Below are 25,603 nucleotides of genomic sequence, written 5' to 3' on the forward strand. Positions count from 1 at the left end.
GCCAGATATTGCTTATTTGATAGGATTTAGGCCAGGGGTGTCAAAATCATTTTCACCGTGGGCTACATCTACCTCACAGTTGCCTTCAAAGAGGTGAATGTAATTTTAGGAGTGTATTAATGTAACTTCTCCTTAACAGTTAAGTGAGAGCTTGGCACTGCCATGGAGTAGAAACAATGCACTGGGCCAGATAAAAGAAGGTGGAGGACCAGATAAAAGAAGGTGGAGGGCCAGATTCAGCCTGCAGGCCTTGTGTTTGTCACCTGTGATTTAGGAAGTTGAAGCATGAATTAAGATCTGAAAAAGCCATTCATATGAAAAAGCAGCTTGGGTTGGCCCATAAATTGGTTGGGGTGGGGTCTCTGGGGATCTCCAAGGCAGGTCAAACAGTATTAGTGAGGTGATGGAGTCTGAAATATGGTACCTGCCTTCCTGCTCCATGGCTCTGCAGGAGGGATGACCCAGAAAAGGGACAATGGCCTCTGCTCACCTTGATGCCAGAAAATGCAGCCTCTCTCAGTATTCCCCTGGTGCCCTTCAAGCTGCTACCCTAGAGCTGGAGCTCAGAGGGAGTTTAAGTAGGTGAGTCCATGTGTGAGTTAAGAGGAAATGCTTGGGGCTCCAGCACTTTCTTCCACCAACTCAATCCCTGTTGGATTTTGCAGCCAGAATTTGTGGGGACTTATCCTCCTGCCATTGGAACCCTTGGCAGGAGGGCTTGGTGTGGGTCTGGGTATGCTTGCTTCCAAATTTTTATCTACCACACGTGGGCGTCAGACCAGCCCATTTCCCATCTGTGCCTCTCCTACTAGTCTCGATGTAAACAGTTTCATCAATTCCGTAGTTGCCAGGCTTCCATTCAACTTGATTTCTGATGTTCTTGAATGATGGCTGTTCTATATTGTGTGAAGAGCCAAGCCATGTCTACCTATGCCACCATCTTAACCAGAAATTCAGAGGTATAAAATCTTTGACCCATTTTGAATTGGTTACTGTGGTGGTATAAGAAGATGGTCTAGTTTCATTTTTCTGGACTTACCTATTCAATTTTTCCCACACCATTTATCAAATAAACTATCTTTAGCCCAATGTATGTGCTTACTTATTCTGTCAAACAGTAATTGACTAAAAAGGTATGGGTTTATTTCTGGGATGTTTATTCCATTCCATTGATTTATGTTTCTGTGCCAGTACCAGGCTGTTTTGATTACTATGGTCTTATAATATAGTTTAATATTAGGTAGCATGATTCCTCCATCTGTTCTTCTTTTTCAGGATTGCAAGTGTTATAAGGGTCCTTTTGTAGCTTCATATAAATCTTGGAAATATTCTAGTTCTGTGAAATACACCATTGGAATCTTGACAGGAATTGCTTGCACTGAATCTATAGATTGGGGTAGTATGGACATTTTAATGATGTTAATTCATCCTATCCATGAACATGGTATGTGCTTCCACTTATTTGTATCTTCTTCAATTTCTCTCTTCTGCGTCTTACAATTTTCCAAGGACAGGTCTTTAACATCCTTGGTTAGGTTTATTCCTAGGTATTTTATTCTTTTTTGAAGCAATTGTTAATGGAATTGTTTTCTTCCCTTTCTGTTAGTTTATTGTTGGCATATAAAAATGTAACTGATTTCTGAATATTAATTTTGTATCCTGCTATTTTGCTGAATTTGTTTATCAGTTTTAGTAGTTTCTTGGTAAATCTTTGGGGTTCTCTATGTACAGTATCACGTCATCTGCAAATAAAGACAACTTTACTTCTTCCTTTCCAATTTGGATGCCTTTTATCGCTTCTTCTTGTCAGATTGCTCTGGCTAGGACTTCTAGTACTATGTTGAATAGTAGAGGTAAAAACAGACATTCCTGTCTTATTTCTGACCTTAAGGGGAACACTTATAGTTTTTGCCCATTGTGTATGATGCTGGCACTAGGTCTGTCATACATGGCCTTATTATTTTCAGGTATGTTCCCTCTATTCCCACTTTGCTGAGAATTTTTATCATAGATGGTTGCTGGATTTCATCAAAATCTTTTTCGGTATCTACTGATATAATCATGTGGTTTTTATCCTTCATTTTGTTTATGTGATGAATCACTTATTGACTTGAGAATGTTGTGCCATCCTTGTATGCTCGGAATAAATCCCACTTGATCATGGTGTATGATTTTTTTGATGCATTGTTGTATTCACTTTTGCTGGGGATTTTAGCATCTATGTTCATAATTTTTCAGATGATATACACCTATAATTTTCTTTCTCTGTAGTATTTTTATCTGGCTTTGGAATTAGAATAATGCTGGCCTCATAAAATGAGTTTGGGAGCCCTCTCTACTCTTCATTTTTATGAAATAGTTTGATAAGGAAAGGTGTTGATTCTTCTCAGAATGTTTGGTAAAATTCACCTGTGAAGCCATCTGGTCCATGGCTTTTGTTTGTTGGGATTTTTTAAATTATACCTTCAGTTTTATTACATGTAACCTGTCCATTCAGATTCTCTGATTCCTCCTGATTTATTTTCGGAAGAGTGTGTATCTCTTGGAATTTATCCCTTTCATCCAGGTTGTCCAGTTTGTTGGCATGTAATCATTCATAATATTTTCTTATAATCCTTTGAATTTCTTTGGTGTCTGTTATTTCTCCTCTTTCATTTCTGATTTTATTTAATTGGGCTCTTCCTCTTTGTTTCTTGATGAGTCTGGTTAAAAGTTTCTCAGTCTTGTTTATCTTGCCAAAAAACCCAGCTCTTGTTTTGATCTTCTGATACAGATATATATTGACCTTCTCCATCTTTTTTTAGACTCTATTTCATTTATTTCTGCTCTGATCTTTATTATTTCCTTCCTTCTACACATATTGGGCTTTGCTTGTTGTTCCTTTTCAAGTTCTTTAAGTGTGAAGTTTGGTCATTTAGCTGAGCTTTTTGTTGTTTTTTTGATAGGCCTTCAATGCTATGTACTTCTCTCTTAGGACTGCTTTCCCAGTGTCCCACAGATTTGGGATAGTTGTACCCTCATATTCATTTGTTTCAAGGTATCTTTTGATTTATTCCTTGATCTTATTAAGAGATAGCATCTTTTAATCTACCTAAAAAGAATAATGTAGCATCTTCTGATCAGATAAGAACATGATGATCTTTAACACCTGGGGGGCAGGGAACTCCAAGAAATAAAGTGGCAAAGCTTTTTTTTTTTTAGAAGATAAACTCAAATTTATTTTTGTTACAGTGAAATCACTCTTTCGGGTGATGAATTATGTTTCCCAAAAGTAACTTGAACCACTTCTGAGCCATGAAAGTCTCTGTTGAGTAAGTCTTCTAAAACCTGTTCTAACTTGAAGGGTTACAATACTTTTTTAAATTTCCTCTAAGTTGTAGTGCATAAAATGTTAAGTTCAAATGTGATTCTAGAGCCCAGATTTATAGAATTTTGATTTAACTTAGTTTGCACTAGAGAAAAGCTTCATTTAGGGCAGGCACTCTGTGTAAACTTGAGTTACAACTATGGTAGCTGACAAACAGGTTCTCCTCAATCATTCTTTTTTTTTTTTGGAAAGCTTTTTGATATATTAAAATTTCTGCTTCTCAGAGCCTGCCTTTGGCAAACATCCAGAGAGACCCTGCATTAGTTAGAAAGGCGGGGTGGAAAACAGGGCAGCCAGGACAATTCTTGAAGAGTAACTATAAAGTGAACAATGAAAACAGAAGATCTAAATCCTGAATCACATGTGCCACAACTGATCAGCTAATTTACTAGAAAGAGAATAATCAGTGTGGTATAATCAAATGAGTTATGAAATCTAGATTCAACTCCCTACCAAAATGTAGGCCTATGAATTTCAATAAATGAACCTGAGCTTAAAATAAAGAGAATACACTGAACATGTAAGTCCTTGTCAAGGCCTAAAATGAGATGTCCCCAGCAAAAGGTCAATATTAAAAGTGGCTGCAGAGATTACAAATAGGTATAGGGTAATCTATCCATCACACAGGATAAAGCCCTAACAAGCAGACTAGACAGCTCTAGACAGACTAGACAGACTAGACAGCTCTCCTATCCTGGAGGCTGAAAAGGGACAGCCTGTGGGAGACTGGAATTAAATCTGAGATCCAAGAGGTAGGATCTCTAGATTTTTAGTCTATACTAAAAAGGTTAAGAGAGTTGAAGGGCAAGAGGGAGGGGAAATGCAGAAAAATATGACACGTACAAGAGGTTAGAAAAAAGGAATTATAGTTTTGTCTCATGATGGCTAGGAGCCTGTGAGATTAAAGATACTAATTGGGAACTAAAAATAATGAGAGAAAAAATCTGCAGCAATCACTAAAAGCACTATTCCTTCTAGAATCTGGCCTTACATTTTTGTGGATTCTCTGTTTCACTTGTAGGATCTCTATCTGTCCTTGCCCCTAAAATATCATTCCGAATATGGTCCAAGGTCCTCTTCCTTCACTCATTCCTGTTCACAACCCTGGATCCCTCTCTGTGGGCCCACACCCCACATGCTTCTACTGGCTGCCTCCACCGTGCTTACCACCATGATCCTCCATCCTTCCACACCCATCTTCAAACACCCTCCTTTCTTGTTGTTCCCCACCACCACCAAGCTGACATTGTTTAAGCTAAAAAACTTATTAACTGTGGACTGGATAAATAAAAGGTATTAAATGATATAGTAGGGGACAAAGAAGAAATCTGTTTTTAACCAAGGTCCAAGAATGACCTTTATGACCTACTTCCTTCACTCTAACTGGAAAAACTAGAAAGTGAAAATACAAAAGTAGAGAATTCTCCAGACCCAACAAGCATGATGTGTCAACACTAACCTTTGAGTCATAGGCTGACTGTTTAATGACTTCGGGTGCCATCCAGAAAGGGGTGCCCACAAAGGTGTTTCTTTTTATCTGGGTATCTGTCAGCTGTCCCGCCACTCCAAAGTCAGCCAGCTTCACCTCTCCATGTTCAGAGAGCAGAACATTGGCAGCTGCAAAATAAAACCAAGACGCCTCCTGGGATTGTTTGCTGCGCTGTTCCATCCATTATCATTTTAGGAATGTGTACATTCTCTTCCCAATGAGGTCATGTTTTCAGTAAGAAAAGGCACCAAGGGATACTTTTGGTTAGACACCCCTCAAAGTCAACTCACCCCCATGCAGCTGAAGGTCCTCTACAGAAACCCATAGGACAACCTCCCTTGAGGAGCACAGTTTAATTCTATAGCATGTTCCTACCCACCTTAGGTATTTTGAAGGAAAAACAATATGCTTTCTTACCTTTAATGTCTCTATGAATTTTTTTCTCCGAATGCAAATAATCAAGTCCTTTCAGTATTTCTCTTAATATAGTAGCAATCTGAGTTTCATCTAAAGGGCCAGGTTCTAACTAACAAAAAAAAAGTATTAAAGTTACTTCTATAATTATAAGTTTGAAATGATAAAACAAAATTAATACTCATGTTAAATAGATGAGAATAATTAGATCTAAAAACTTCTCTAATCCAAAACAGGCATTTTTGTCCAATTAAAATCTACTTAAAGGGCCCTACAAACAACTACAATGAACCAGAGAAAATGACTTTGCTGAATGAAGTGAAGCTGGCTAAGAATTAAAGTAGGACCGGTGAGAAAGCCCATGGTCAGCACTGCCATGGCTACAAGTTGAGCTATAACAGGTTTTAGTCCAGAAAGCAAAAGCCCAGAAGCTCACAGCACTTGCTGGATAGGGTACAAAACAGCTTGGCCCTGTCTTAGCATATGTAATAGTAATAAAAACACAAGTAGTTCAAAAGAGAAGGCCTGAGAGCCTACTGCTTTCTGAGGCTACCCCTGCACCAGAATTTTTTAAGCCTAAATGTTAAAACATGGGGAAGACTGGAGAAAGAACTCAATTCCTGATGATGGAGATTTTTTTTGCTGTATTTTGTATATATAAACAAAAATTATTATTATATTATCCCAAATGAGATAATAATTTCTTCTGAAAAACCTTCATTCTGAGAAACTCAAAGAAACTGATACTGACTTCTTAATAGCCATAATTGTATAAAGATGTAAGGAAGAAATGTCAAGAAACATGCCCATTTTAAAAGGAAAAAAAATAGGCTCTAAAGCTCAGTTCAAATTGGGTAGGTTCATCATTTGCACAGCAGGGAATTCAACCACAACTTAATAATTATAGCAAAATAACTGAACACTCCCTGAACTAGTAATAAAACTGGTGGGGGTCAGAATTCTAATATTAATTTTTCTTCTGAACAATGGTCCTCAGTATTGCATTTTCAGATTTGACAACATAACCCAAATTCACACAATCCTGTGACACTCACTACATTTTAAAAAGGTTGATATGCTTTACACCAAAGGGAATAAACTAAGACACTCCTTGAAAAGTAGAGTTCTGATTGATGCTATTTTCCTGTGTGTATCATGGCCTTCACTGGTACAGTGGTGATAGCACAGTTGTTTATGGGGTCTAAGACAGGGGGCAGCTGAGACACAATTCCTGCTTCACTACAGCTTTACTTGAGTCTGGAACTGCTTTCTTGTTCATCTAGTGATCCGTGTCTCCTCTGCTCAGTTGCCCAACCTGGTCTACACAAAAACCCACAAAGTGTGGAAAAAAGATGGCAGGGTCAGTGGGCTTGTCTGGTAGCTGCTTTGCAGCTCCCTCACCTTCAAGACACAGGTGTAAGAGAATGGTGCTACTAACTATAGTCTTACTGTATATTATACACTCAGTCACACTGCTTGTACCAACTAGCCTGCCAGAAAGTAACCCAAATTCTAATTCAGATACTATCCAAACATTACCTCAAAGGCAACATGTTACACACTTTGTTTCACAGAAGCTAACTTCCCCCAGTTATATCTGACCAAGAGTCTTATTTTCAAGAAACACCCACTGAAAAGAGCACAGTCTGGAACCCTCCCTGTCTTCTCCATATCTATTTTTGAGTGTTCATGCAAAGTAGAAATTTTAATACTCAAAATGAGGAAAAGGCACTATTTCTCATAAACTGGGGGAAAGAGGAAAGAAAAGCAGAGATGCTGGTGTATTTTCTCTTAGTGACAACACTAGAACACAGGATATAATCCAGTTGTTCAAAATCGTATCACAGAATGTAAGTTCCAGTTCCTCCTCCAGCACATTTTGCCCCAAGCCAATTATCAGTAACATTTGGCTAGACTTCAGCTTAACTTTAACCTTCCTTCTATTATCGTCTCGGAAAGAAACAGTAGAGCAGCCTGTAGCAAGGGGAAATAAGAGTTGAGAAAAACATAGAAAAATCTTCCCCTGGATATTTGAGAACTGGCTCTCTGATTAATATATGTATTTAAATGTGGCCTAAACACCACCCACCAATGATTTAGTCACCAGGGGTGAAGAGGGTAAAGTAGAGGTCCTTTTCGGGGTCAAAGGGTACTATCAGCAGTATTCAGTTGCTCTCTACATCACAGAGATCCTCACCAGTGGGTGAGACCAGGATGAGCTAACTTCTTGGAGTCACATACTAGCATTCTCCACCATTTCTAAACAGTATAAATATGGTAGTCTCTATCATTAAGAGAACTGTGGAATCTTCAAATAATCTTTATAAAAGAAAGACTCCCAGGAAAAAAATTTAGGCTGTACCTCATCTCTGGATGACTTCTAATTCCCTCTGGTTCTTCCTTTGCAATAGAGACTACTAACCAGGCACATGGCCACCCAACAAGATGCCACATATACCAGCCTCTGCAGCAGCAAGTCTGCCCACGTGAGTAAGTTCTCCCGAGTGGAATATGAGCAGAGGTGACACATGCTCCCTTCTTGGTCTTGGCCTTGAAACACTGGCAGCCAGAGAGAACAATGACTGAAGACCATAGAAAGCCACAGGTTACCGATGGTAGACCCACCCACTAGTGCAGGACCCTGAAGATCACATGGACTAGAGTCCACTGACCCCCACATGTGGGAGAGAAATAAACTTCTACCATGTGTGAGACATTGGGGCCACTAACAACAGCAGCTCAACCCAACCCTTAATGAATATGCTATCTCATTTTTTTAAAAACACGTTGCAGACACATTTTTAAGTTTTTCAAACACCTCTACATAGTTATCAAATTGTTATGTGTGACAACAACACTGTTTTTTTTTAAATCTGTTATAAACACAAGGCCATCTAAAAATAATAATAAGTTTTCAACATGCAAATAATTCTTGTATCCCATTATTAAAGTCTGTCCTCATCTAGAGAGTTGAGTACAGGCAGCCAACAGAAAAGGGAGAGAAGATGAATAAAGAAACAACAAAGTCAGAGGGAGGGGAAGCACAGCATGGTGTCAGGGAAGGCCACAGGCTTTATACCTGGTCACAACAAGGCCCAAAGTCCAGCTCTGTTGGCTGCATGTGACACCCATCTTCCTAGTGTCTCCAACTCATCATCAATAAAAATGAGATGATTAGGGATCTCCAAAAAGGGATGCCTAGTTCCTGTCACCAGGACTATTGATGTATAAGGCAGATAGCAGTCTGCTGGGACTCTCATACCATATAGAATTTTATTTAAAGTGGAGAGTTTTGAACTTCTTATACTGTAATGTCTAAAATTTCAGAGATTTCAATTTGAAGCTCCCATAAAGTTACCACCAAAGAAGTTAAATTACTGGAGTTTTAAGAATGAATAAATTACAACATTTAGAGAGAACTGCTGCTCTTAGGATTCAAGGTCAGAAAAAAAAAAAGTCCCTGCAAACAACTTTGTACATGCCACAAATGAAATTCACTTAATATAATAGAAAATCTAATTATGCAAAGTGAGACAATTTTCTACAGTCCTGTAGCATTTCCCAAAAGAGTAAAACTGAAATGAAAATTTCCTTGTGTAATGTGAATATTTATTGAAAAGCAGCAAAGTTAAGTTATAACATTTATCCAGCTGTTTTGTCTCTTTTCCCATTTTAATGTAATGGTTTATAGCATATTAAATTGTTTTCTTTAACTTTCCTTTGAACATCATTTTGACCAATTGCCTTTATGGTTTATAACATTAGATGACTTTGTTTAAATTGGGTATATAAGTCTTTTAGGAATTTATAGTTTTATAGGTTTACCTTTCCCAAAAAGCTATGAATTGCTAATGTAACTATGAAAAAGCAAGCTCCTTTTAATCAAAGTGCATTTCTTTCCTTAGTGAATAAAATCTGTGTAGACCATAACCACTAACAAACATGGGCTTCTTTCAGTTCTCATTCTGAGAGCCGTGAATAATGCAGACTCCTCATCCTGACAACTTTCTATCAGGCAGGACCCACACTCTAACACCAAAATGATGAGAGGCTTGTCTTGGAAATCACCACTCATCCCACAGCCCAGCCTTTACCGTTCAGGTAGGAAAAGAGAGCTGATTACATTAATTTCACTGCATAACCACAGTAGGGATGAAATGTCAAGTGCTAAACAACTGTGTGAGTTCTTTTAAAAATTTGTTTTGCATATATTGCACTTCAAGGAATACTTAAGCAATGCTTATGATTCACTGCTTATTTCTGAGCATCTCATCAGTGATGTGTAAACTATGTTTTACCATAAGACACAAGTCACAGACTGTGACTCTGAGGTCACACCATACCTAGCTTCCACTACTTTGTGTGGAAGACAGGGGGGCACACTAATGGCACAGCATGTAAAGACCAGGTAGGAGATGGCCACTGGTGCTGGCCCCGCTCCACCATAAACACACTCATAACCTGACCACCACTATCATATGTGGCACCACACTGCAACCACCACACACTGCCAGTCTCTTACTCCTGAAAGTGTTTTAATTTTTAAACATTCTAATTTTAATAAATTATAAATTAAAATATTACCCACATATTTTGCAAGCTAAGTTACTATTTGAAACAATGATGGGGTTTCAGTTCTACAAAAGTTAAAGCCAGTTTTGGAAAACTAACAAACTGTTCTTCAGTAAGATGACAGACAAAATCCTTCTCAGCTTTTATGAATGAACTCATGGATTTCCCAAGAAACAACGAAACTGGTTTCAAAAGTAGACCTATAATTTTCAGTGTATCAGAAGCAAGAATACATATTATAAGAAACAGTTTGGTCCATTTTTCATGGAACATAAAAGAGAGAAACAGAAATGGGTAAGCACAGAATCATATTCAAAATCAAGATTTACTAAGAAGAGCTTTATTGACTGTGCACTGGCTTCCAACTTAATACTTACCAAATCTAGTGCAGAGCCTCCACCAAGGTATTCCATTATTATCCACAATTTAGTATCCTACAAAAACAAAATTGAGATAAATTACTTTCAAAACAAGCAAACCTCTCCAAAAATTAAATAATCTAAGGGGGGTCTTTTTGTTATTTTGAAACTAGTAATTTTTATTAATACCCATACATCATCAAGAAAAGTGTGTCCAAGCCCTGGCTGGTGTAGCTCAGTGGATTGAGCATGGGCCTATGAAGCAAAGGGTTGCCAGTTCAATTCCCAGTCAGGGCACATGCCTGGGTCGCAGGCCAGTTCCCTAGTAGGGGACACGTGAGAGGCAACCACACAGGATGCTTCTCTTCCACTCTTTCTCCTTCCCTTCCCCTCTCTCTAAAAATAAATAAATAAAATATTTAAAAAAAAAAAAGAGAGAAGTGTGTCGAAGTTGAGTCGAGCGCAGGAAAAAACTACACAATGTCAGAGGAGGACTTTCACAGTCTGGCCTGGACCCCAGAATCAGACTCTTCCAGGCAGTGTGTTCCAGACCTCATAAACCAGAATCCCTGAAGATGCAAAGGGAGGCGGAGGCGGGGGCGGGGGGTGGGGGGCGCGTGTTATTCTTAAACAACCTTAGTGGCCCAGAAGTGCAATAGCATTTGAGAACCATTTCCCAAAGCCAGTTAAGGACAGCACCTGTCACACAAGTACCACCCTGGGTGTCAGCCAGGAGGCGCCAGAGCACACATGGGATTAGGTCACTTACCTGCTACTGTCTTGCAGCCCTGAGGTGCAGAGACTGACCCTCAGTCCCTGTGAGCAAAGGGAAAGGCAATACTGCAAAGGTGGGATGGCAGCTAATGTGTGCTTCTTATGAAGGCAGCCAATTTCAGACTCCCCGCAAAGGCTACTGTCCTCTCTTCAAGGGAGCTTTCCAGGAAAGCAGGCCCCTGCTTACTGAGCTTTGTACCTGTGTCCCTTAGCTCCCCCTTCACCAGAGGGTGAGATTCCACTTGTTACTCTGTCTTTTCCTTTGGTCTTTCATAAAGCTGGAGTTCTCTTTTTAGACATAAATCCCAAAACTGATTCTACCCTGGAAACAAACAAGCAAGCACATATATCTGCACCATTCCCAGAGAGGGAGTGCCTATGTGGTGATCAGGAATATGGGGGCTTTGGGAGAAGCCAGACCAGGGTTGAGATTCTGACTCCTCTTTACCACCTGAGGGGCCAGGGAAATTATTTTCTTTCTAAGCTTTTGACTGAGAGCTTAGCTAAGTGCCAGAACAACAGCTGGTGACATGCATAACCCATAACAGCACCAGTGGCAAGTAAACCATCAGTAATATTGGTGGGAGATAACCCAGCACAACACTGGTAGGCATTCTAGCCTGCTACCTGGGAGCTACAATCATGGGCATGCCTGTATCAGCATGATTCACTGCTAACTCAGTATTTTACGGTAGCTTTTCTTTGCATCAGGAGAAAAAAGAAAAACAAAACCTTTCCAAGGCTCTTTAGGACCTTCAGGATGGAACCGTGCCTTGACTCTTCAGAGTATCTCCAAGAAGGCCCCTCTGCCAGGCATCCATGCAAATCCATGGTTCTAGTGACATTGACGCTGGCTTCTCATGCCTTTCACCTGAGCAGTTCACTGGCAAGAAAATCCTCATCTGCCCCATATGCTGTGCAGACTGCTGTTTTAGCACCTATTGGTCTGACTTCCATTTTAGGTTTACTTGTCTATTTTTCCCACCAACAACAAACAATTGCCAGGGGACAGTGCCTTGCATGCTCAATCTCTGGAAAAGTTCGTTATGTTACTCCGTAGTCAAGGAGGTAAGTTATATTGCCTGGGTATTCACTTCAGGGAGGCACTAAGGCACGTTCTGCATTTGGAAAATAAACTCCTGCTAAAATTTAAAATAAATCCGGACATCTGAAGTCAATTCTACAATGTTATAAATAAAAAGTCCAGACTTCCGCCAAGATGGAGGCATAGGTGGAAACACTGTGCCTTCTCCCACAACCAAGTTTGAATGCAACAAAGGTTTGGAGAACAAAGACACAGCCAAAGAACAGAAAATTGAATTATACGGAAGTCCGACAACGATGAACCGTTCAACCAGGACCGGTAAGGGGCAGAGCCAGCAGCGGAGCTGGGTCGGGCAGGAAAGATCCCCCAACAGTAGGTGCGCAGGTAGCCCGGACACAGTCAGGGTGTGGGGCAGACTGACCGCAGTCGCACATTCGCGCACAGTGAGACGGACCACGCAGGCCCCAGGGGGCGAGGGCTGACGGCGGTGGCACACTCGCTTTCAGTGGGATGAAACGCGTGGGCCCTGGTGACTGTGGCAGCTGCCGCAGCTGTGGGGACCGCAGCGGGAGGCAGCAGACGGGACGCCATTGCTCCTCTTTGACCCTGCCCCCACATACAGCGTCACAACCCAGGGACTGAGTTGCCCTGCTCTGGTGAACACCTAGGGCTCTGATCCTGCTACATAACAGGCACGGACAGCCCAAAAGATGGCGCAAGAAGAACTCAAAGTCCCAGAACCGATAACTCTAAGCGACCAAGAGATTGCCAGCCTCTCAAATGCACAGATCAAGACACTGTTTATCAGGATGCTCACAGAACTGGTTGATTATAGTCACAAATTAGAGGAACATATGAAGGCTAAACTAATTGAAATGAAGGGAGATGTCCAGGAAACCAATAGTGATGGAAAGGAAACTGGGACTCAAATCAATGGAATGGACCAGAAGGAAGCAGGAAACATCCAACCAGAAAGGAATGAAGAAAAGAGAATTCAAAAAAATGAGGAGAGGCTTAGGAACCTCCAGGACATCTTTAAACGTTCCAACATCCGGATTATAGGGGTACCAGAAGGGGGAAGGAAACAGCCATGAGTGGAAAACTTACTTGAACAAATAATAAAGGAGAACTTCCCCAGTCTGGCAAAGGAAATAGACTTCCAGGAAATCCAGGAAGCTCACAGAGTCCCAAAGAAGTTGGGCCCAAGAAGGAACACACCAAGGCACATCATAATTACATTAGCCAAGACTAAAATGAAGGAGAGAATCCTAGAAGCAGCAAGAGATAAGGGGACAGTCACCTGCAAAGGAGTACCCATCAGACTGTCAGCAGATTTCTCAAAAGAGACCTTACAGGCAAGCAGGAGCTGGAAAGAAGTATTCCAAGTCATGAAATCCAAAGACCTACAGCCAAGATTGCTCTCTCCAGCAAAGCTTTCATTTAGAATGGAAGGGCAGATAAAGTGCTTCTCAGATAAGGTCAAGTTGAAGGAGTTCATCATCACCAAGCCCTTATTATATGAAATGCTAAAGGGACTTATCTAAGAAAAAGAAGAAGAAAAATATTAACAGTGAAAGGACAGCAAACTCACAGTTATTAACAACCACACCTAAAACAAAAGCAAACCAAGAGGACAGCTAGATCAGGAGTGGAACCATAGAAATGAAGAACACATGGAGGGTTAGAAACATGGGGGTGGGAGGGGGAGAAGAGGGGAGAAGGTACAGGAAATAGCATTGACAGTAGGCAGAAAATAGATAGGGGGAGGGCAAGAATAGTGGGGGAAATATAGAATCTAAAGAACTTGAGACACGTGGTTATAAACTAAGGGGGGAGAATGGTGGGGGAGGGAGTGTGTGCGTGGAGGGGAATGAAGGGGGAGAATAGAACAATTGTAATGGTATAATCAATAAAATATATATATAAAAAAGTCCAAGTCTGATTGTATATAGAATACTTTCTCAAGCTTTTTAACGCCCTTGACTACTAATGTGATGAAGACAATTTAAGTCTAGATTGGAAAAGGCACAGAAGACTTAAATGGTATGTTTGGAATTCACTGTATCCATACAAAGATTTTACTCACTTAATGACCATCCATCCAATCAAGAGCACCTGCCTTGAATGGGCTCAATCACCTGGTTCTGATTTAAAGAGAACTTCCTATCAGAAGGAGTATTACCCAGCCTTCTTCTCTTTTCACACATAAGCCCAATGGTAGATTTCTGTAACACTTGCTACTAGAGAAGGTTTGTGTTGCTTCTTCTGAACATTTCAAAAGCATCATGTCTGATAGCTAGAAATAAAGTATTCCAGAGAACACCTAATACCATTTTCAATGACATGGGAAACTTAAATTGTTTTCCTTTTATTTTTTCTTTTTAATGAAAGGTTTTTTATCCTTACCTGAGGACATATTTTCATTGCTTTTAGAGAGAGAGGAAGGGAGGAAAAACATCAATGCAAGATAGAAGTACTGACTGCTTGCCTCCCATATGCACCCAGACAAGAGATCATACACTTTCAGACTAGGGACTAAACCTACAACCCAGGTACGTGCCCTGACCAGGAATCAAACCTGCAACCCTTCAATTACAGGATGATACTCCAACAGAGCCACACTGGCCAGGGTCAAATTGTTTTTCTGTAAGAGAACTTCGAACTTCAAATTTCTACTCCCATTCCCTTTTTATGGAGCTGTTTTACCCAGCTCCTATCCTTTTTTATTATTTTATGGGCATTAAGGGCAAGTTTTCAGAGAGAAAGATAAACCTTCAACAGGAAGGTAATCTCTCCTCTCCTCTCCTCACTCCCAATCTGTAGGGAGCTGTGCAATAGCACACCCTGGGAACAATCTTTGCTGACTCTGGAGATTCCAGTTTCACCAAATTGCTTCCTGGAACAGCAAGAGGCCAAGTGACCACACCTTGTCTGCCATTCCAACACTCCACACTCCTAAATCCCTGCTGGGCTAGTGCAGCAACTACCTACCAAGGAAACAAAATACCATTTAAAAATACTATATCCTCTTTTCAGGGACAAATGACACATTTTCCAGTGGTGTCCTAGTACCACAGGGGCACCACAAGGTTCTGCAATAGCAGAACAAGTGGCAAACTAAGTGCTCCCTAGCTGAAAAGCTAAAACCCCACCCCTTTGTTGTAAAGACCCCACCTTTCTGGAGAAGTACAATGCAGTAAAATGACGAGCCTGCTTCTATTTTCATCCAGCTGCTTCCTGGTACCAGACATACTGGGGTGTGAATGCTATACAAGCACAAAGTCCCCCAGATTCAAGGGCACCTAAGTAAACAGTGTTAGGTCCTTTACTCGGGCCACTGCTTTTTAAGTACCCTGGCTAGGTCCTGACTTTTCTCCTCCAATGAATCATAACTCACAAGTGGGTGCCATGAGAGGGTACACCAGGGATCTGCTAGTTCAAGTCAGAACCAAGTGCCTTTTAAAATAAAGCCGAATGATGAGTTGGCACTGGGGTCACAGGAGAAACTAAGGAAGGAGACCAGGGGAAGAAGTGCAGGTCAGCAACCAGAATGGCAGGAATGAAACTGCAATGCAGGAAACAGGCAGCACTGAGGACCTAAGGGAAAGAAGGCACAAGGAGGGGGCCCAGTGGAGAGCGACCTGAAGTAAAACCACAGAGAAAGGCTGATCTTGTAGTAGCTGGAGGCAAACATGTCAGACTTTTTCCTAAGTCACTGAAGGGTACCAAAGCAGATACTCATTTTGGAATAGGCCCTTAATATGTGTGAGCAGGGGCTGGAAATAGTTAATGGTTCTTGCATGGTCTGTGGAGAGGGGAGGTGAAAGGTAAGTATGATTTCATCTGCAGAGGCTTGGGAGGCAGAAGTGGCAGGACTCCATGGCGCACAGGAAGGTCAAAGCAACTTCCAGCATTGGCCTCACTCAAATAAACACCTGGCAATGCCATCTACTGACAGGCAGCACAGGGAAGGAGGTCAGGGGGTGTGAATATGACAGGTCTGACATAAAGATGCCCTGCCCAACATTATAGACAGCGAGTCAATCTCCTTTATCTTAAAAAAATAATAAAACCCTGGTTTAAACATATCTGACAGCTTCTACCAAATTCTATTATGACTTCCAAAAACTCTCTGGCTTAGTGAAATACCCCAATAACAAGCATGTAGCCATCTGTCTCACCATCTCATTTCCAAAGTTCTGCGCCATGCCCCTGGAATGTAACCCTGTCTAATACCTGCATGTTTCTGCACAGCAGCTCCCTCTGATCCTCTGAGGAGATGATTTAGGGTATCCATCTCCCTACTTCATTCTATAGACCCAAACATTTGTCCTCACTCTTCCTCTCCCCTCAGAGAGAAGTCCATCTCATCCTCCATCGAAAAATGGCCATGCAGCTAGCTACATCAGGGTTTCTCAACTTTGGCACTACTGACATTTAGGGAATAATCCTTTCTTGTGTGCACTGTCTGGTGCACTACAGAGTGTCCAGCAGGATCCCTGCCAGTAACAACACATCTCCAGTTCTGATAACCCAAAGTTTCTCCAAAATTTCCAATGACCTCTAGGAGCCAGTCATTGAAAGTCACAAAACTATATGATCAACAGTGATAAACACAAAGTATTATTACAACAAAAACACTTGACAAATAATTCCCTCCTTATTCTAACAGAATTGGTTTTGCATATACCCTGAAATATCCAGCTAAAAGATTATCACTAATTCACCATGATACATCTAAGCTTTGGAGTCCTCATGCATTAAACAATGGTAATAATCTCTGAATTTCCAAACCTCACAGTTCAACTGACAATAAATGAGATAATAAATGTTAAAGCACTTTAGAAAGTTCAAGTTACTAAACACATGGGAAGTGCTATAAGCTTTATCAACATCACCACTCATAAATGCCTTAAAATAATCTGCTAAACGCCAAATTGACAGAACAAATAGTATTTCTCTGCATAGGAGTTTCTGAGGGAAAAAAAAGTGAAACAATGATTCCTACACATTCTATACTGGAATGAAAAAAATAATTACTGTTCTACTAGAGATACCTTAGCCTGTTCTCTATGGCCAAATGACCACACAGTCACTGCCCAGATATAAATGCCCTTTATAAAACTTTATAAATGGTGAGTGAGGCAATCTTAAAATGAGAATAATTTTGATCAGAATAATTTTATTTTTTAAAAATGACCTCAAACAACATTGTCATAAATATGATTTTCTTAAAAGGGAAAGAAAATGGCTTATTTAATTAAGATCAAAACATAAAAGATACTCAAGTATATGCAATGAAAACCTTCCCTCCCACCCCTGCCCCCCAAGTCCAGTCTCCATGTCCAACAAGGACATCTTACAGAAGTATTTTCTACAAATACATACCTAGAAACTCTCTCTCCCCTTATATCTAAATGGAAACATTCTTTACACTGCTCTGTATGTTGCTTTTCATTAGAGTATTTAATATGTGTCCATAAAGGGCTTTTTAACCATAACAAATCCATGCCCAATTGACAACATTAAGTTTACCATTTTTGTTGTTGTAGTTGTTGTTGTTGTTGTTGTTGTTGTTATGAGCTGGCTCACAAGAACCTCTCATTTTGAGAATTCCTGGAATTCCCAAATAACAAATGACTCTTTGTTGATAATAACAAATGAGCCCTGCATGGTGTAGCTCAGTGGACTGAGTACAGGCCTGCGGACCACACAATCACAACTCGATTCCCAGTCAGGGTGCATGCCTGGGTTGCGGGCCGGTTCTCAGCGGGGTACTCATGAGAGGCAACCATGCATTGGTGTTTCTCTCCTTCTCTCCTTCCCTTCCCCTCTGAAGATAAATAAATAAAATAATAATGATAATAACAAATGACTCTTCCAAGAGGTTACTTCAATTTATACTATCTCCAGCAACGTATGAGAATCTTAATTTCCCCTTTACTACAGTGTAATCAAACTATTTTTACATGCTTACTGATTTGAGAGATGAAGGGAGAGAGACAGAGAGAGAGAAACATTGATGTGAGGGAGAAACATCAATCAGCTGCCCCTCATACATGGCCCAACCAGGGATCAAACCCACAACCCAAGTATGTGTCTTGACTAGGAAAAGAACCCACATCCCCTTGGTATATGGGATGATGCTCCAACCAACTGAGGCACCCACCCAACCAGGGCTCAAACTATTTGGGGGACCTGTTGTCATGGGCTGAATTGTGTCCCCCAAAATCTGTATTTTGAAGTCCTAATCCCCAGCACCTCAAAATATGACTAGATTTGGAGATCCAGTCTTTAAAGAGGTGATCAAATTAAAAAGAATCCATCAGGATGGGCTCTAATCCGATCTGACTGGTGTCCTTATAAGAAGAGATTAGGACACAGGCACACACAGAGGTAAGACCAGTGAGGACACTCAGAGAAGATACACAACCACAAGCCAAGGACAGAGGCCTGAGGGGAAACCAACCCTGACTTAATCTCAGACTTGTAACCTCCAGATTTGGGGGAAAATAAATTAATTTATGTTGTTTAAGCCATGACATCTATGGTACTTTGCTGTGACAGAAAATGAAGATGATCCACAAGTGAGAAAAAATAGTATCTAAGGGAGTTTATCCTTCTCTAATTGTAAAGCTGAACATCTTTACATATTGAAGAGTCATGCACATTTTCTGTGAACCCTCAATTAATTTCCTTTGCTTATTTTTATTGGGTTAAAGATATTTTTTTAAAAACAGGAGCTTTTAAGATATTTAGGAAATTAGCCTTCTGTAATATGATCTGCAAACACAGCATTTTCCTCATTTGTCTTTGGATTGTTTTGGGTACTTTCAGCTTGCAGAAATTAATGGTGACACAGCATCAATAATGATACTGTTAGGTAGAAGTTTAGGAGAAGGAGGGGTGAGAGGAGATACACAGTACTTGCAGAAAAAGCTCATAAACAACTGATTAACTGCTTCCACCAGTATCTGTTTTTAACAGGATAGTAAGAGGTAGTCTAGACCAAGATAAAAAACTGAGTTAACAGACCTCCACCTGTCCTTATGTTAAGGAAGTCACACCCTCTCTTAAAAGAGTACACACCCCATTCTCCCAGCAAACTGATGTGTTATTTCCTCATCCCAGCCCACAGATTATATAAATCCTCAGGACCAAGAGACCAATCACCTATGCCTTTCCCGCCCACCTCAGTTAGGCCTCTTCTCTTCCTGAGAACATACCACTAATAAACTCTGTTTACATGCTAATAGGCTTGCTGATCTGTAATTCTTTGCTGGTTGGCAAGAAGAACCAAGCCTCCCACAACAATGCCACCCTACACTTAAACGTACTCTGTTGTTTGGAACTGTTTCCTAAGAACCTGGTCACTCAAAATGGGGGCTCCCTTCTCAGCAGGGAAAAAGGAGCTTAACAGACATCAACAGATGACAGGAAGGTTAGAAGGAGTAAACAAGATAGTAGATTCTGCACAGTTAAGATTTTTAAGTAAGAATTCTAAAATGAACTGTCTGCTTTGAATCTATACTGCATTCAGAGGCCTCCAAATTCATTAGCTGTAACAAAAGGCTGAGCTCAAGAATTATCTACAATGCAAGTAAGTCTTTTTAAAACAACATGTGGTCACAGGCTTCCTTAAGAATACGGTGTTTAAAGTAGAAATACCTTCCTGTGAAGATGTGGGCATGAATACAGAATGTTGAAGGTGAGAATGGCTGGGGTGGGGGGAATGGTGGGGTGAAAATGGAAACAATTGTACTTGAACAACAATAAAAAAATAATAAATAAATAAATAAATAAAATGTTGAGGTGGGGTTTGACTCCTGTCTCTGACCCTTACCATCTCTATGACCCTGAGATGAGTCCCTCAGTGACTCCCTGACACCACAGCCCCTTTCGACTGTATTCAAGTACAGAACACAGTTCCTGACCTCAAAAACTTATTCCTCTGTCTCACTGATCCTAGCATTTCTTAAATGATATAGAATGCTACTGTGCACATGGTATCACTGAGGGGTAAAAAAAAAAAAAAAGTAATAAATACCTAGGTTCTGACTTTAAGGAACTTCACATAATAGAAAAAGTGGGCAAATAACTACAATCAGACAACCTGTGGTGGGCGACACAAAATTTCAGGGTGTTGAGAGGAGAGGCCCATCTGAACTGATGAGGAAAAGGCTTAGATGAGGTGCCAGGAGAGAAATAGTATTTGAGCTGCACCTTGAAGAACTGTGACAGACTGGCTCAGGGCTGACAAGGAATGTGTTTCTGGCAGACTCATGGGAAAGCAAAGTGGATGGTCAGGGAATAAACAAGTGATCCTGTTCAGCTAAAGCAACAGAATGATGCCAATTCATAAGGTTTCTTTTTTTAAAAATATATTTTATTGACCATACCATTACAGTTGTTCTATAACCCCCCTTCATTCCCCTCCACCCGCACACTCCCTTTCCCACCATTTTCCCTCCCTTAGTTTATAACCACGTGTCTCAAGTTCTTTAGATTCTATATTTCCCCCACTATTCTTGCCCTCCCCCTGCCACAGTCCGGCCGCAACTTATCTAAGGGTCCCATAGGTGAAAGTAGGCGTCGGCGATGGGTAACAGACGACAACACGCCTCAAAGGACAGTGAAGCTCTGTTCCATTTGTTCCAAGTACAAGCTGATTTTTTATATTTTCATTTTTGACAGATTAATATTTTGCAGGTGTTTTGTTTGATTAGTTAAGTAGAAACAATTAATACAAAGGTAACCAGGAAAAGTACAAAAGTTCCCATAAATTCAGTTATATAAGACAAAAGTGAATTTAACTAGGAGAGTTATTAATCAAACAAATAGAAGTAGTTGTATATATAGAGTTTGAATGTCTTAATATTTATTAAAGTTTCTCAGAAATTCATTATGGGGTAAAAAGACACACTAGACTAAGTAGAGGCAATAGGCAATTATAAGGCCTTTTTGATGTCTAACTTAGCTATCTATCTTGCTGTCTAAAATGTTTTTTGTGTACTGTGGACTCTAATTCCTTGGTAGTTGTTTCTATGTGCTTAATTTGTAATAGCTAACCAGCTTCTTCTGTTTTTATGCCTGTCTAATTCTAATTGATATATATTCCTATTCAAGGTAAAGGAGGGGCTGTTACTCTAACAACTCTTTGACAATCAGGGGCTATTTTCCTAAAGGAGTTTTTGCTATCCTATGAGGCAGTTCTGTGGGAATACATATTTTTCCCTGAACTGTTCTTTCTTGGGTGACTTTCACAGGAACAAATAAGTAAAGTACGATGCCTTAATTCAGCCAGGGTGATATTGCTTAGGACTTGAGCCAACTGTTGTTTTTTCTCTGAGAGTGGGCATTATTAATTCTACGAGATTCCAAATTATCAGAAGTACAAAGGTTAGAATACTAAGAAAAAGTAAGAATAAAAGCAACACCATATATCCACTAATGCCACGTCCGTCCTGCTGGAAAACGCTTCTGTGAAGCTGTCATCTCCAAGTCATGTCTGTGTCAACTGACATGGTTAGAAAATGCTTCTGTGAAGCCTTTGTCCCCAAGCCATGACTGTGTCAGCCAACCTGGTTAGCACTGGACGTGGCACCCCCCTATTTTCTACTTACTGTCTATGCTATTTTCTGTACCTTCTCCCCTCCTTCTCCTCCTCCCACTCCCCTGTTGCTAACCCTCCATGTGTTCTTCATTTCTATGGTTCCACTCCTGAGCTAGCTGTCCTCTTGGTTTGCTTTTGTTTTAGGTGTAGTTGTTAATAACTGTGAGTTTGCTGTCCTTTCACTGTTAATATTTTTCTTCTTCTTTTTCTTAGATAAGTCCCTTTAGCATTTCATATAATAAGGGCTTGGTGATGATGAACTCCTTCAACTTGACCTTATCTGAGAAGCACTGTATCTGCCCTTCCATTCTAAATGAAAGCTTTGCTGGAGAGAGCAATCTTGGCTGTAGGTCTTTGGATTTCATGACTTGGAATACTTCTTTCCAGCTCCTGCTTGCCTGTAAGGTCTCTTTTGAGAAATCTGCTGACAGTCTGATGGGTACTCCTTTGCAGGTGACTGTCCCCTTATCTCTTGCTGCTTCTAGGATTCTCTCCTTCATTTTCATCTTGGCTAATGTAATTATGATGTACCTTGGTGTGTTCCTTCTTGGGCCCAACTTCTTTGGGACTCTGTGAGCTTCCTGGATTTCCTGGAAGTCTATTTCCTTTGCCAGACTGGGGAAGTTCTCCTTTATTATTTGTTCAAGTAAGTTTTCCACTCATGGCTGTTTCCTTCCCCCTTCTGGTACCCCTATAATCCGGATGTTGGAACGTTTAAAGATGTCCTAGAGGTTCCTAAGCCTCTCCTCATTTTTTTGAATTCTCTTTTCTTCATTCCTTTCTGGTTGGATGTTTCCTGCTTCCTTCTGGTCCATTCCATTGATTTGAGTCCCAGTTTCCTTTCCATCACTATTGGTTTCCTGGACATCTCCCTTCATTTCAATTAGTTTAGCCTTCATATGTTCCTCTAATTTGTGACTATAATCAACCAGTTCTGTGAGCATCCTGATAAACAGTGTCTTGATCTGTGCATTTGAGAGGCTGGCAATCTCTTGGTCGCTTAGAGTTATCGGTTCTGGGACTTTGAGTTCTTCTTGCGCCATCTTTTGGGCTGTCCGTGCCTGTTATGTAGCAGGATCAGAGCCCTAGGTGTTCACCAGAGCAGGGCAACTCAGTCCCTGGGTTGTGACGCTGTATGTGGGGGCAGGGTCAAAGAGGAGCAATGGCGTCCCGTCTGCTGCCTCCCGCTGCGGTCCCCACAGCTGCAGCAGCTGCCACAGTCACCAGGGCCCACGCGTTTCATCCCACTGAAAGCGAGTGTGCCACCGCCGTCAGCCCTCGCCCCCTGGGGCCTGCGTGGTCCGTCTCACTGTGCGCGAATGTGCGACTGCGGTCAGTCTGCCCCACACCCTGACTGTGTCCGGGCTACCTGCGCACCTACTGTTGGGGGATCTTTCCTGCCCGACCCAGCTCCGCTGCTGGCTCTGCCCCTTACCGGTCCTGGTTGAACGGTTCATCGTTGTCGGACTTCCGTATAATTCAATTTTCTGTTCTTTGGCTGTGTCTTTGTTCTCCAAACCTTTGTTGCATTCAAACTTGGTTGTGGGAGAAGGCACAGTGTTTCCACCTATGCCTCCATCTTGGCGGAAGTCAGTTCATAAGGTTTCAGCTTAACTTAATAAGCAATGAGGAAATCACCAAAAGTTTTAGATAAAAGGATAAGTAATCAGCAACTACCTACACTACAGAATAAAAGGGGAGAGAAAGAGACTTGACTTGGGGTGGTGAACATACAATGCAACATGCAGATGATGTGTTACAGAACTATACACATAAAACCTATAATTTCATTAACCAATATCACCCCAATAAATTCAATTAAAAAATAAAAAGAATGAAAGGGAAGAGAAAAGTAAGAAGATCATCACAAAGCAAAGCAGAAGGTCAGGGCAAGACCTGCAGACATTCTAGAAGTGTCACTGATGAGTGTTTGCTGAGAAGACAAATCAAAACTATCCCACTATTTTGAGCCCCAGTAAGTGAGGACTCCAGGAATACAAATGTGAAGGTCAGAAAGAGGACAACTGGATGGTCAGGGGAGGGAAAGTAGAGACAGCTCTTTGCACTTTCGAAATATTATGAGACAGTCTGGTAGGTACACCAGAGCAGATAAAAATATGGTTTTGAAGTTCAAGTGACAGACTAGGATCAACATAGAAATGATAACTGATATATAGTAGAAAGTGTACAGGGAACCACTGAGGACCCTTGGGTTGGTATGAAAATTATTTAGGCTGAATACAAATATTTGAAGATTCAACAGATACAGAGAGAAGCCTTCTAGGAGCTTCCCTTATCTGACTAAAGCAGCTATTTCTAGTAAACAAGGCTGCCACAAATCCCCTCTTTGGGGGTGCGTCTACTCTCAGAAGGAAGGACAGAATAAAACCAATCATAAATTCCCCTCAGGATCTGAAGAAGGAAGTAAGACCCTTCCCAATTTTAAAAACAAACCACAAATTTACTTACCTCCTATTTGTACTTGTAAAATCTCATTTGACTTTCCTAAAGGAACACATCTGTTCTTCCTCTCCCTTTCCCCTACTAATTAAGATATAAGCCTCTATCTCTAATCATTTAATGAGTAGGCATTCTTATAAATTTTCCTCTTAATCTGTCTTTTGTCATTTTAATTTGCAGACCCTGTAGTTAAAAAGAGGGTAAAGGAAAAGTTGGGTTTTTTTCCTAATAAGTGATATATTATAAAATTTTACCTGAAGGGGTACAATTGGGAAAATGGAGTGAGTCAGGCTTCCTCACTCGGAAGTCTGGTCAACTGTAACTTAGCAGTATTCATATAACCTTGAGTATGAGCCTGCATGCACAGAATCAAGCTCTGTACTATAATAGTTTGGCACCCTGCTGGCTTTGTTTGCATTTAGTTTAAAAAGGAGTCAGGACTTCCTTGAGCAGCTTGGGGCTCGAGTGGCTCCACCTTATCCTGGAATAAAAAGGCATGTCAGACATCTAGACAGCTCCATGAATTGTGTTCTGTCTGTCCAAATCACATGTGAACCTGCCTGGCCTTGAACAGCTGAAGGACAGGTGCTCAGAACATACAGGGGTAGGCAAAAGTAGGTTTACAGTTGTAAGCATACAAAACACAAGAGTTTATACCTGTATTATTATTTATTCTTGGATTATAGATTTTGTCATACAAACAACTATAAACCTACTTTTGCCCATCCCTATATGCAAGCCACCCCAGGTAAATAAAGGTCAATCCCTATCATTTTACTGATCTTTAGTTAATTAGATGGACCCATAAGCACATGAGAACATTAAATCCCTGTGAGTCACTTTCCCTGCTGGCTACCCTAGTTCTCAACCACATTCTGAAGGGGGCGGAAGAATAACAATGCTGAGTCTGGTAATATTCAGGGTCAAAACTTTCACCTGGGGGATGCTTCAGTTCCCCCAAATGATCATTATAAAAACTAACCAACCTAATACTGGACATTGTTGTAGGAAGGAGGAGGCCAACTCTCCTACTTTCTTTCCTCCATCCCCCAACCCAGACTCACACAGCAGTTGTCTATCTCTAATACTCTCTGATAGGGAAGGCTTTACATTTAAAAACAACAACATAAAAAAAGAATTTTTGTAGAAAATCATTTCTATCAACATTGTCAGAAGCGGCTACTTCGAATAAAGAAGAAAAACAGGGACCCAACATAAGGTAGTTCTTTGGAAGAAACAAGCACTATGAAGCATCCCAGGACAGATGTAGAGGCAGCAGACTGCCCCACAGAAAGCTGTGATTTGCCTAGCCGCAGCAAGAGAGAAGTAGGTGTTGTACACCTTTTAAATGTTAGGCACAGTACGAGATGCTATACATACATTATTTCCACCAGTGCTCACCACATTCCTATGTTTCAGTTGCAGTACGCACGCCCATGCTCCAGAAAAGGAGTCCAAAGAGTACGATAACTTGCCAGATCTTAGAATGCAACAGGTCCTGAAGCCTTTA

The 25,603-nt window shown here is 40.8% G+C and overlaps 1 protein-coding gene and 1 long non-coding RNA gene across 6 annotated transcripts in view; both read right to left on the reverse strand.

Annotated features, from left to right (window-relative positions):
* Positions 1–25,603, reverse strand: part of STK24 (serine/threonine kinase 24) — a 120,714-nt gene that overhangs the window by 26,510 nt on the left and 68,601 nt on the right. For all 5 annotated transcript variants that reach the window (XM_037046067.1, XM_037046066.1, XM_037046064.1 and 2 more), the window contains 3 exons: positions 10,220–10,276; positions 5,274–5,382; positions 4,827–4,984 (listed from right to left, as the gene is read on the reverse strand). In XM_037046067.1, coding sequence (XP_036901962.1) covers positions 4,827–4,984; positions 5,274–5,382; positions 10,220–10,276 — 324 coding nt within the window. The remainder of the gene's footprint in view (positions 1–4,826; positions 4,985–5,273; positions 5,383–10,219; positions 10,277–25,603) is intronic.
* On the reverse strand, positions 11,152–25,214 carry LOC118987022 (uncharacterized). Its single transcript, XR_005066501.1, has 3 exons — positions 24,690–25,214; positions 18,690–18,694; positions 11,152–11,161 (listed from the first exon to the last, which is right to left on the reverse strand). It is a non-coding gene; the product is annotated as an uncharacterized LOC118987022 (long non-coding RNA).

This window comes from Sturnira hondurensis, unplaced genomic scaffold, assembly GCF_014824575.4.
Source record: "Sturnira hondurensis isolate 20B ecotype Veracruz unplaced genomic scaffold, ASM1482457v3 Scaffold0004821, whole genome shotgun sequence".
NCBI classification, from domain to species: Eukaryota; Metazoa; Chordata; class Mammalia; order Chiroptera; family Phyllostomidae; genus Sturnira; species Sturnira hondurensis.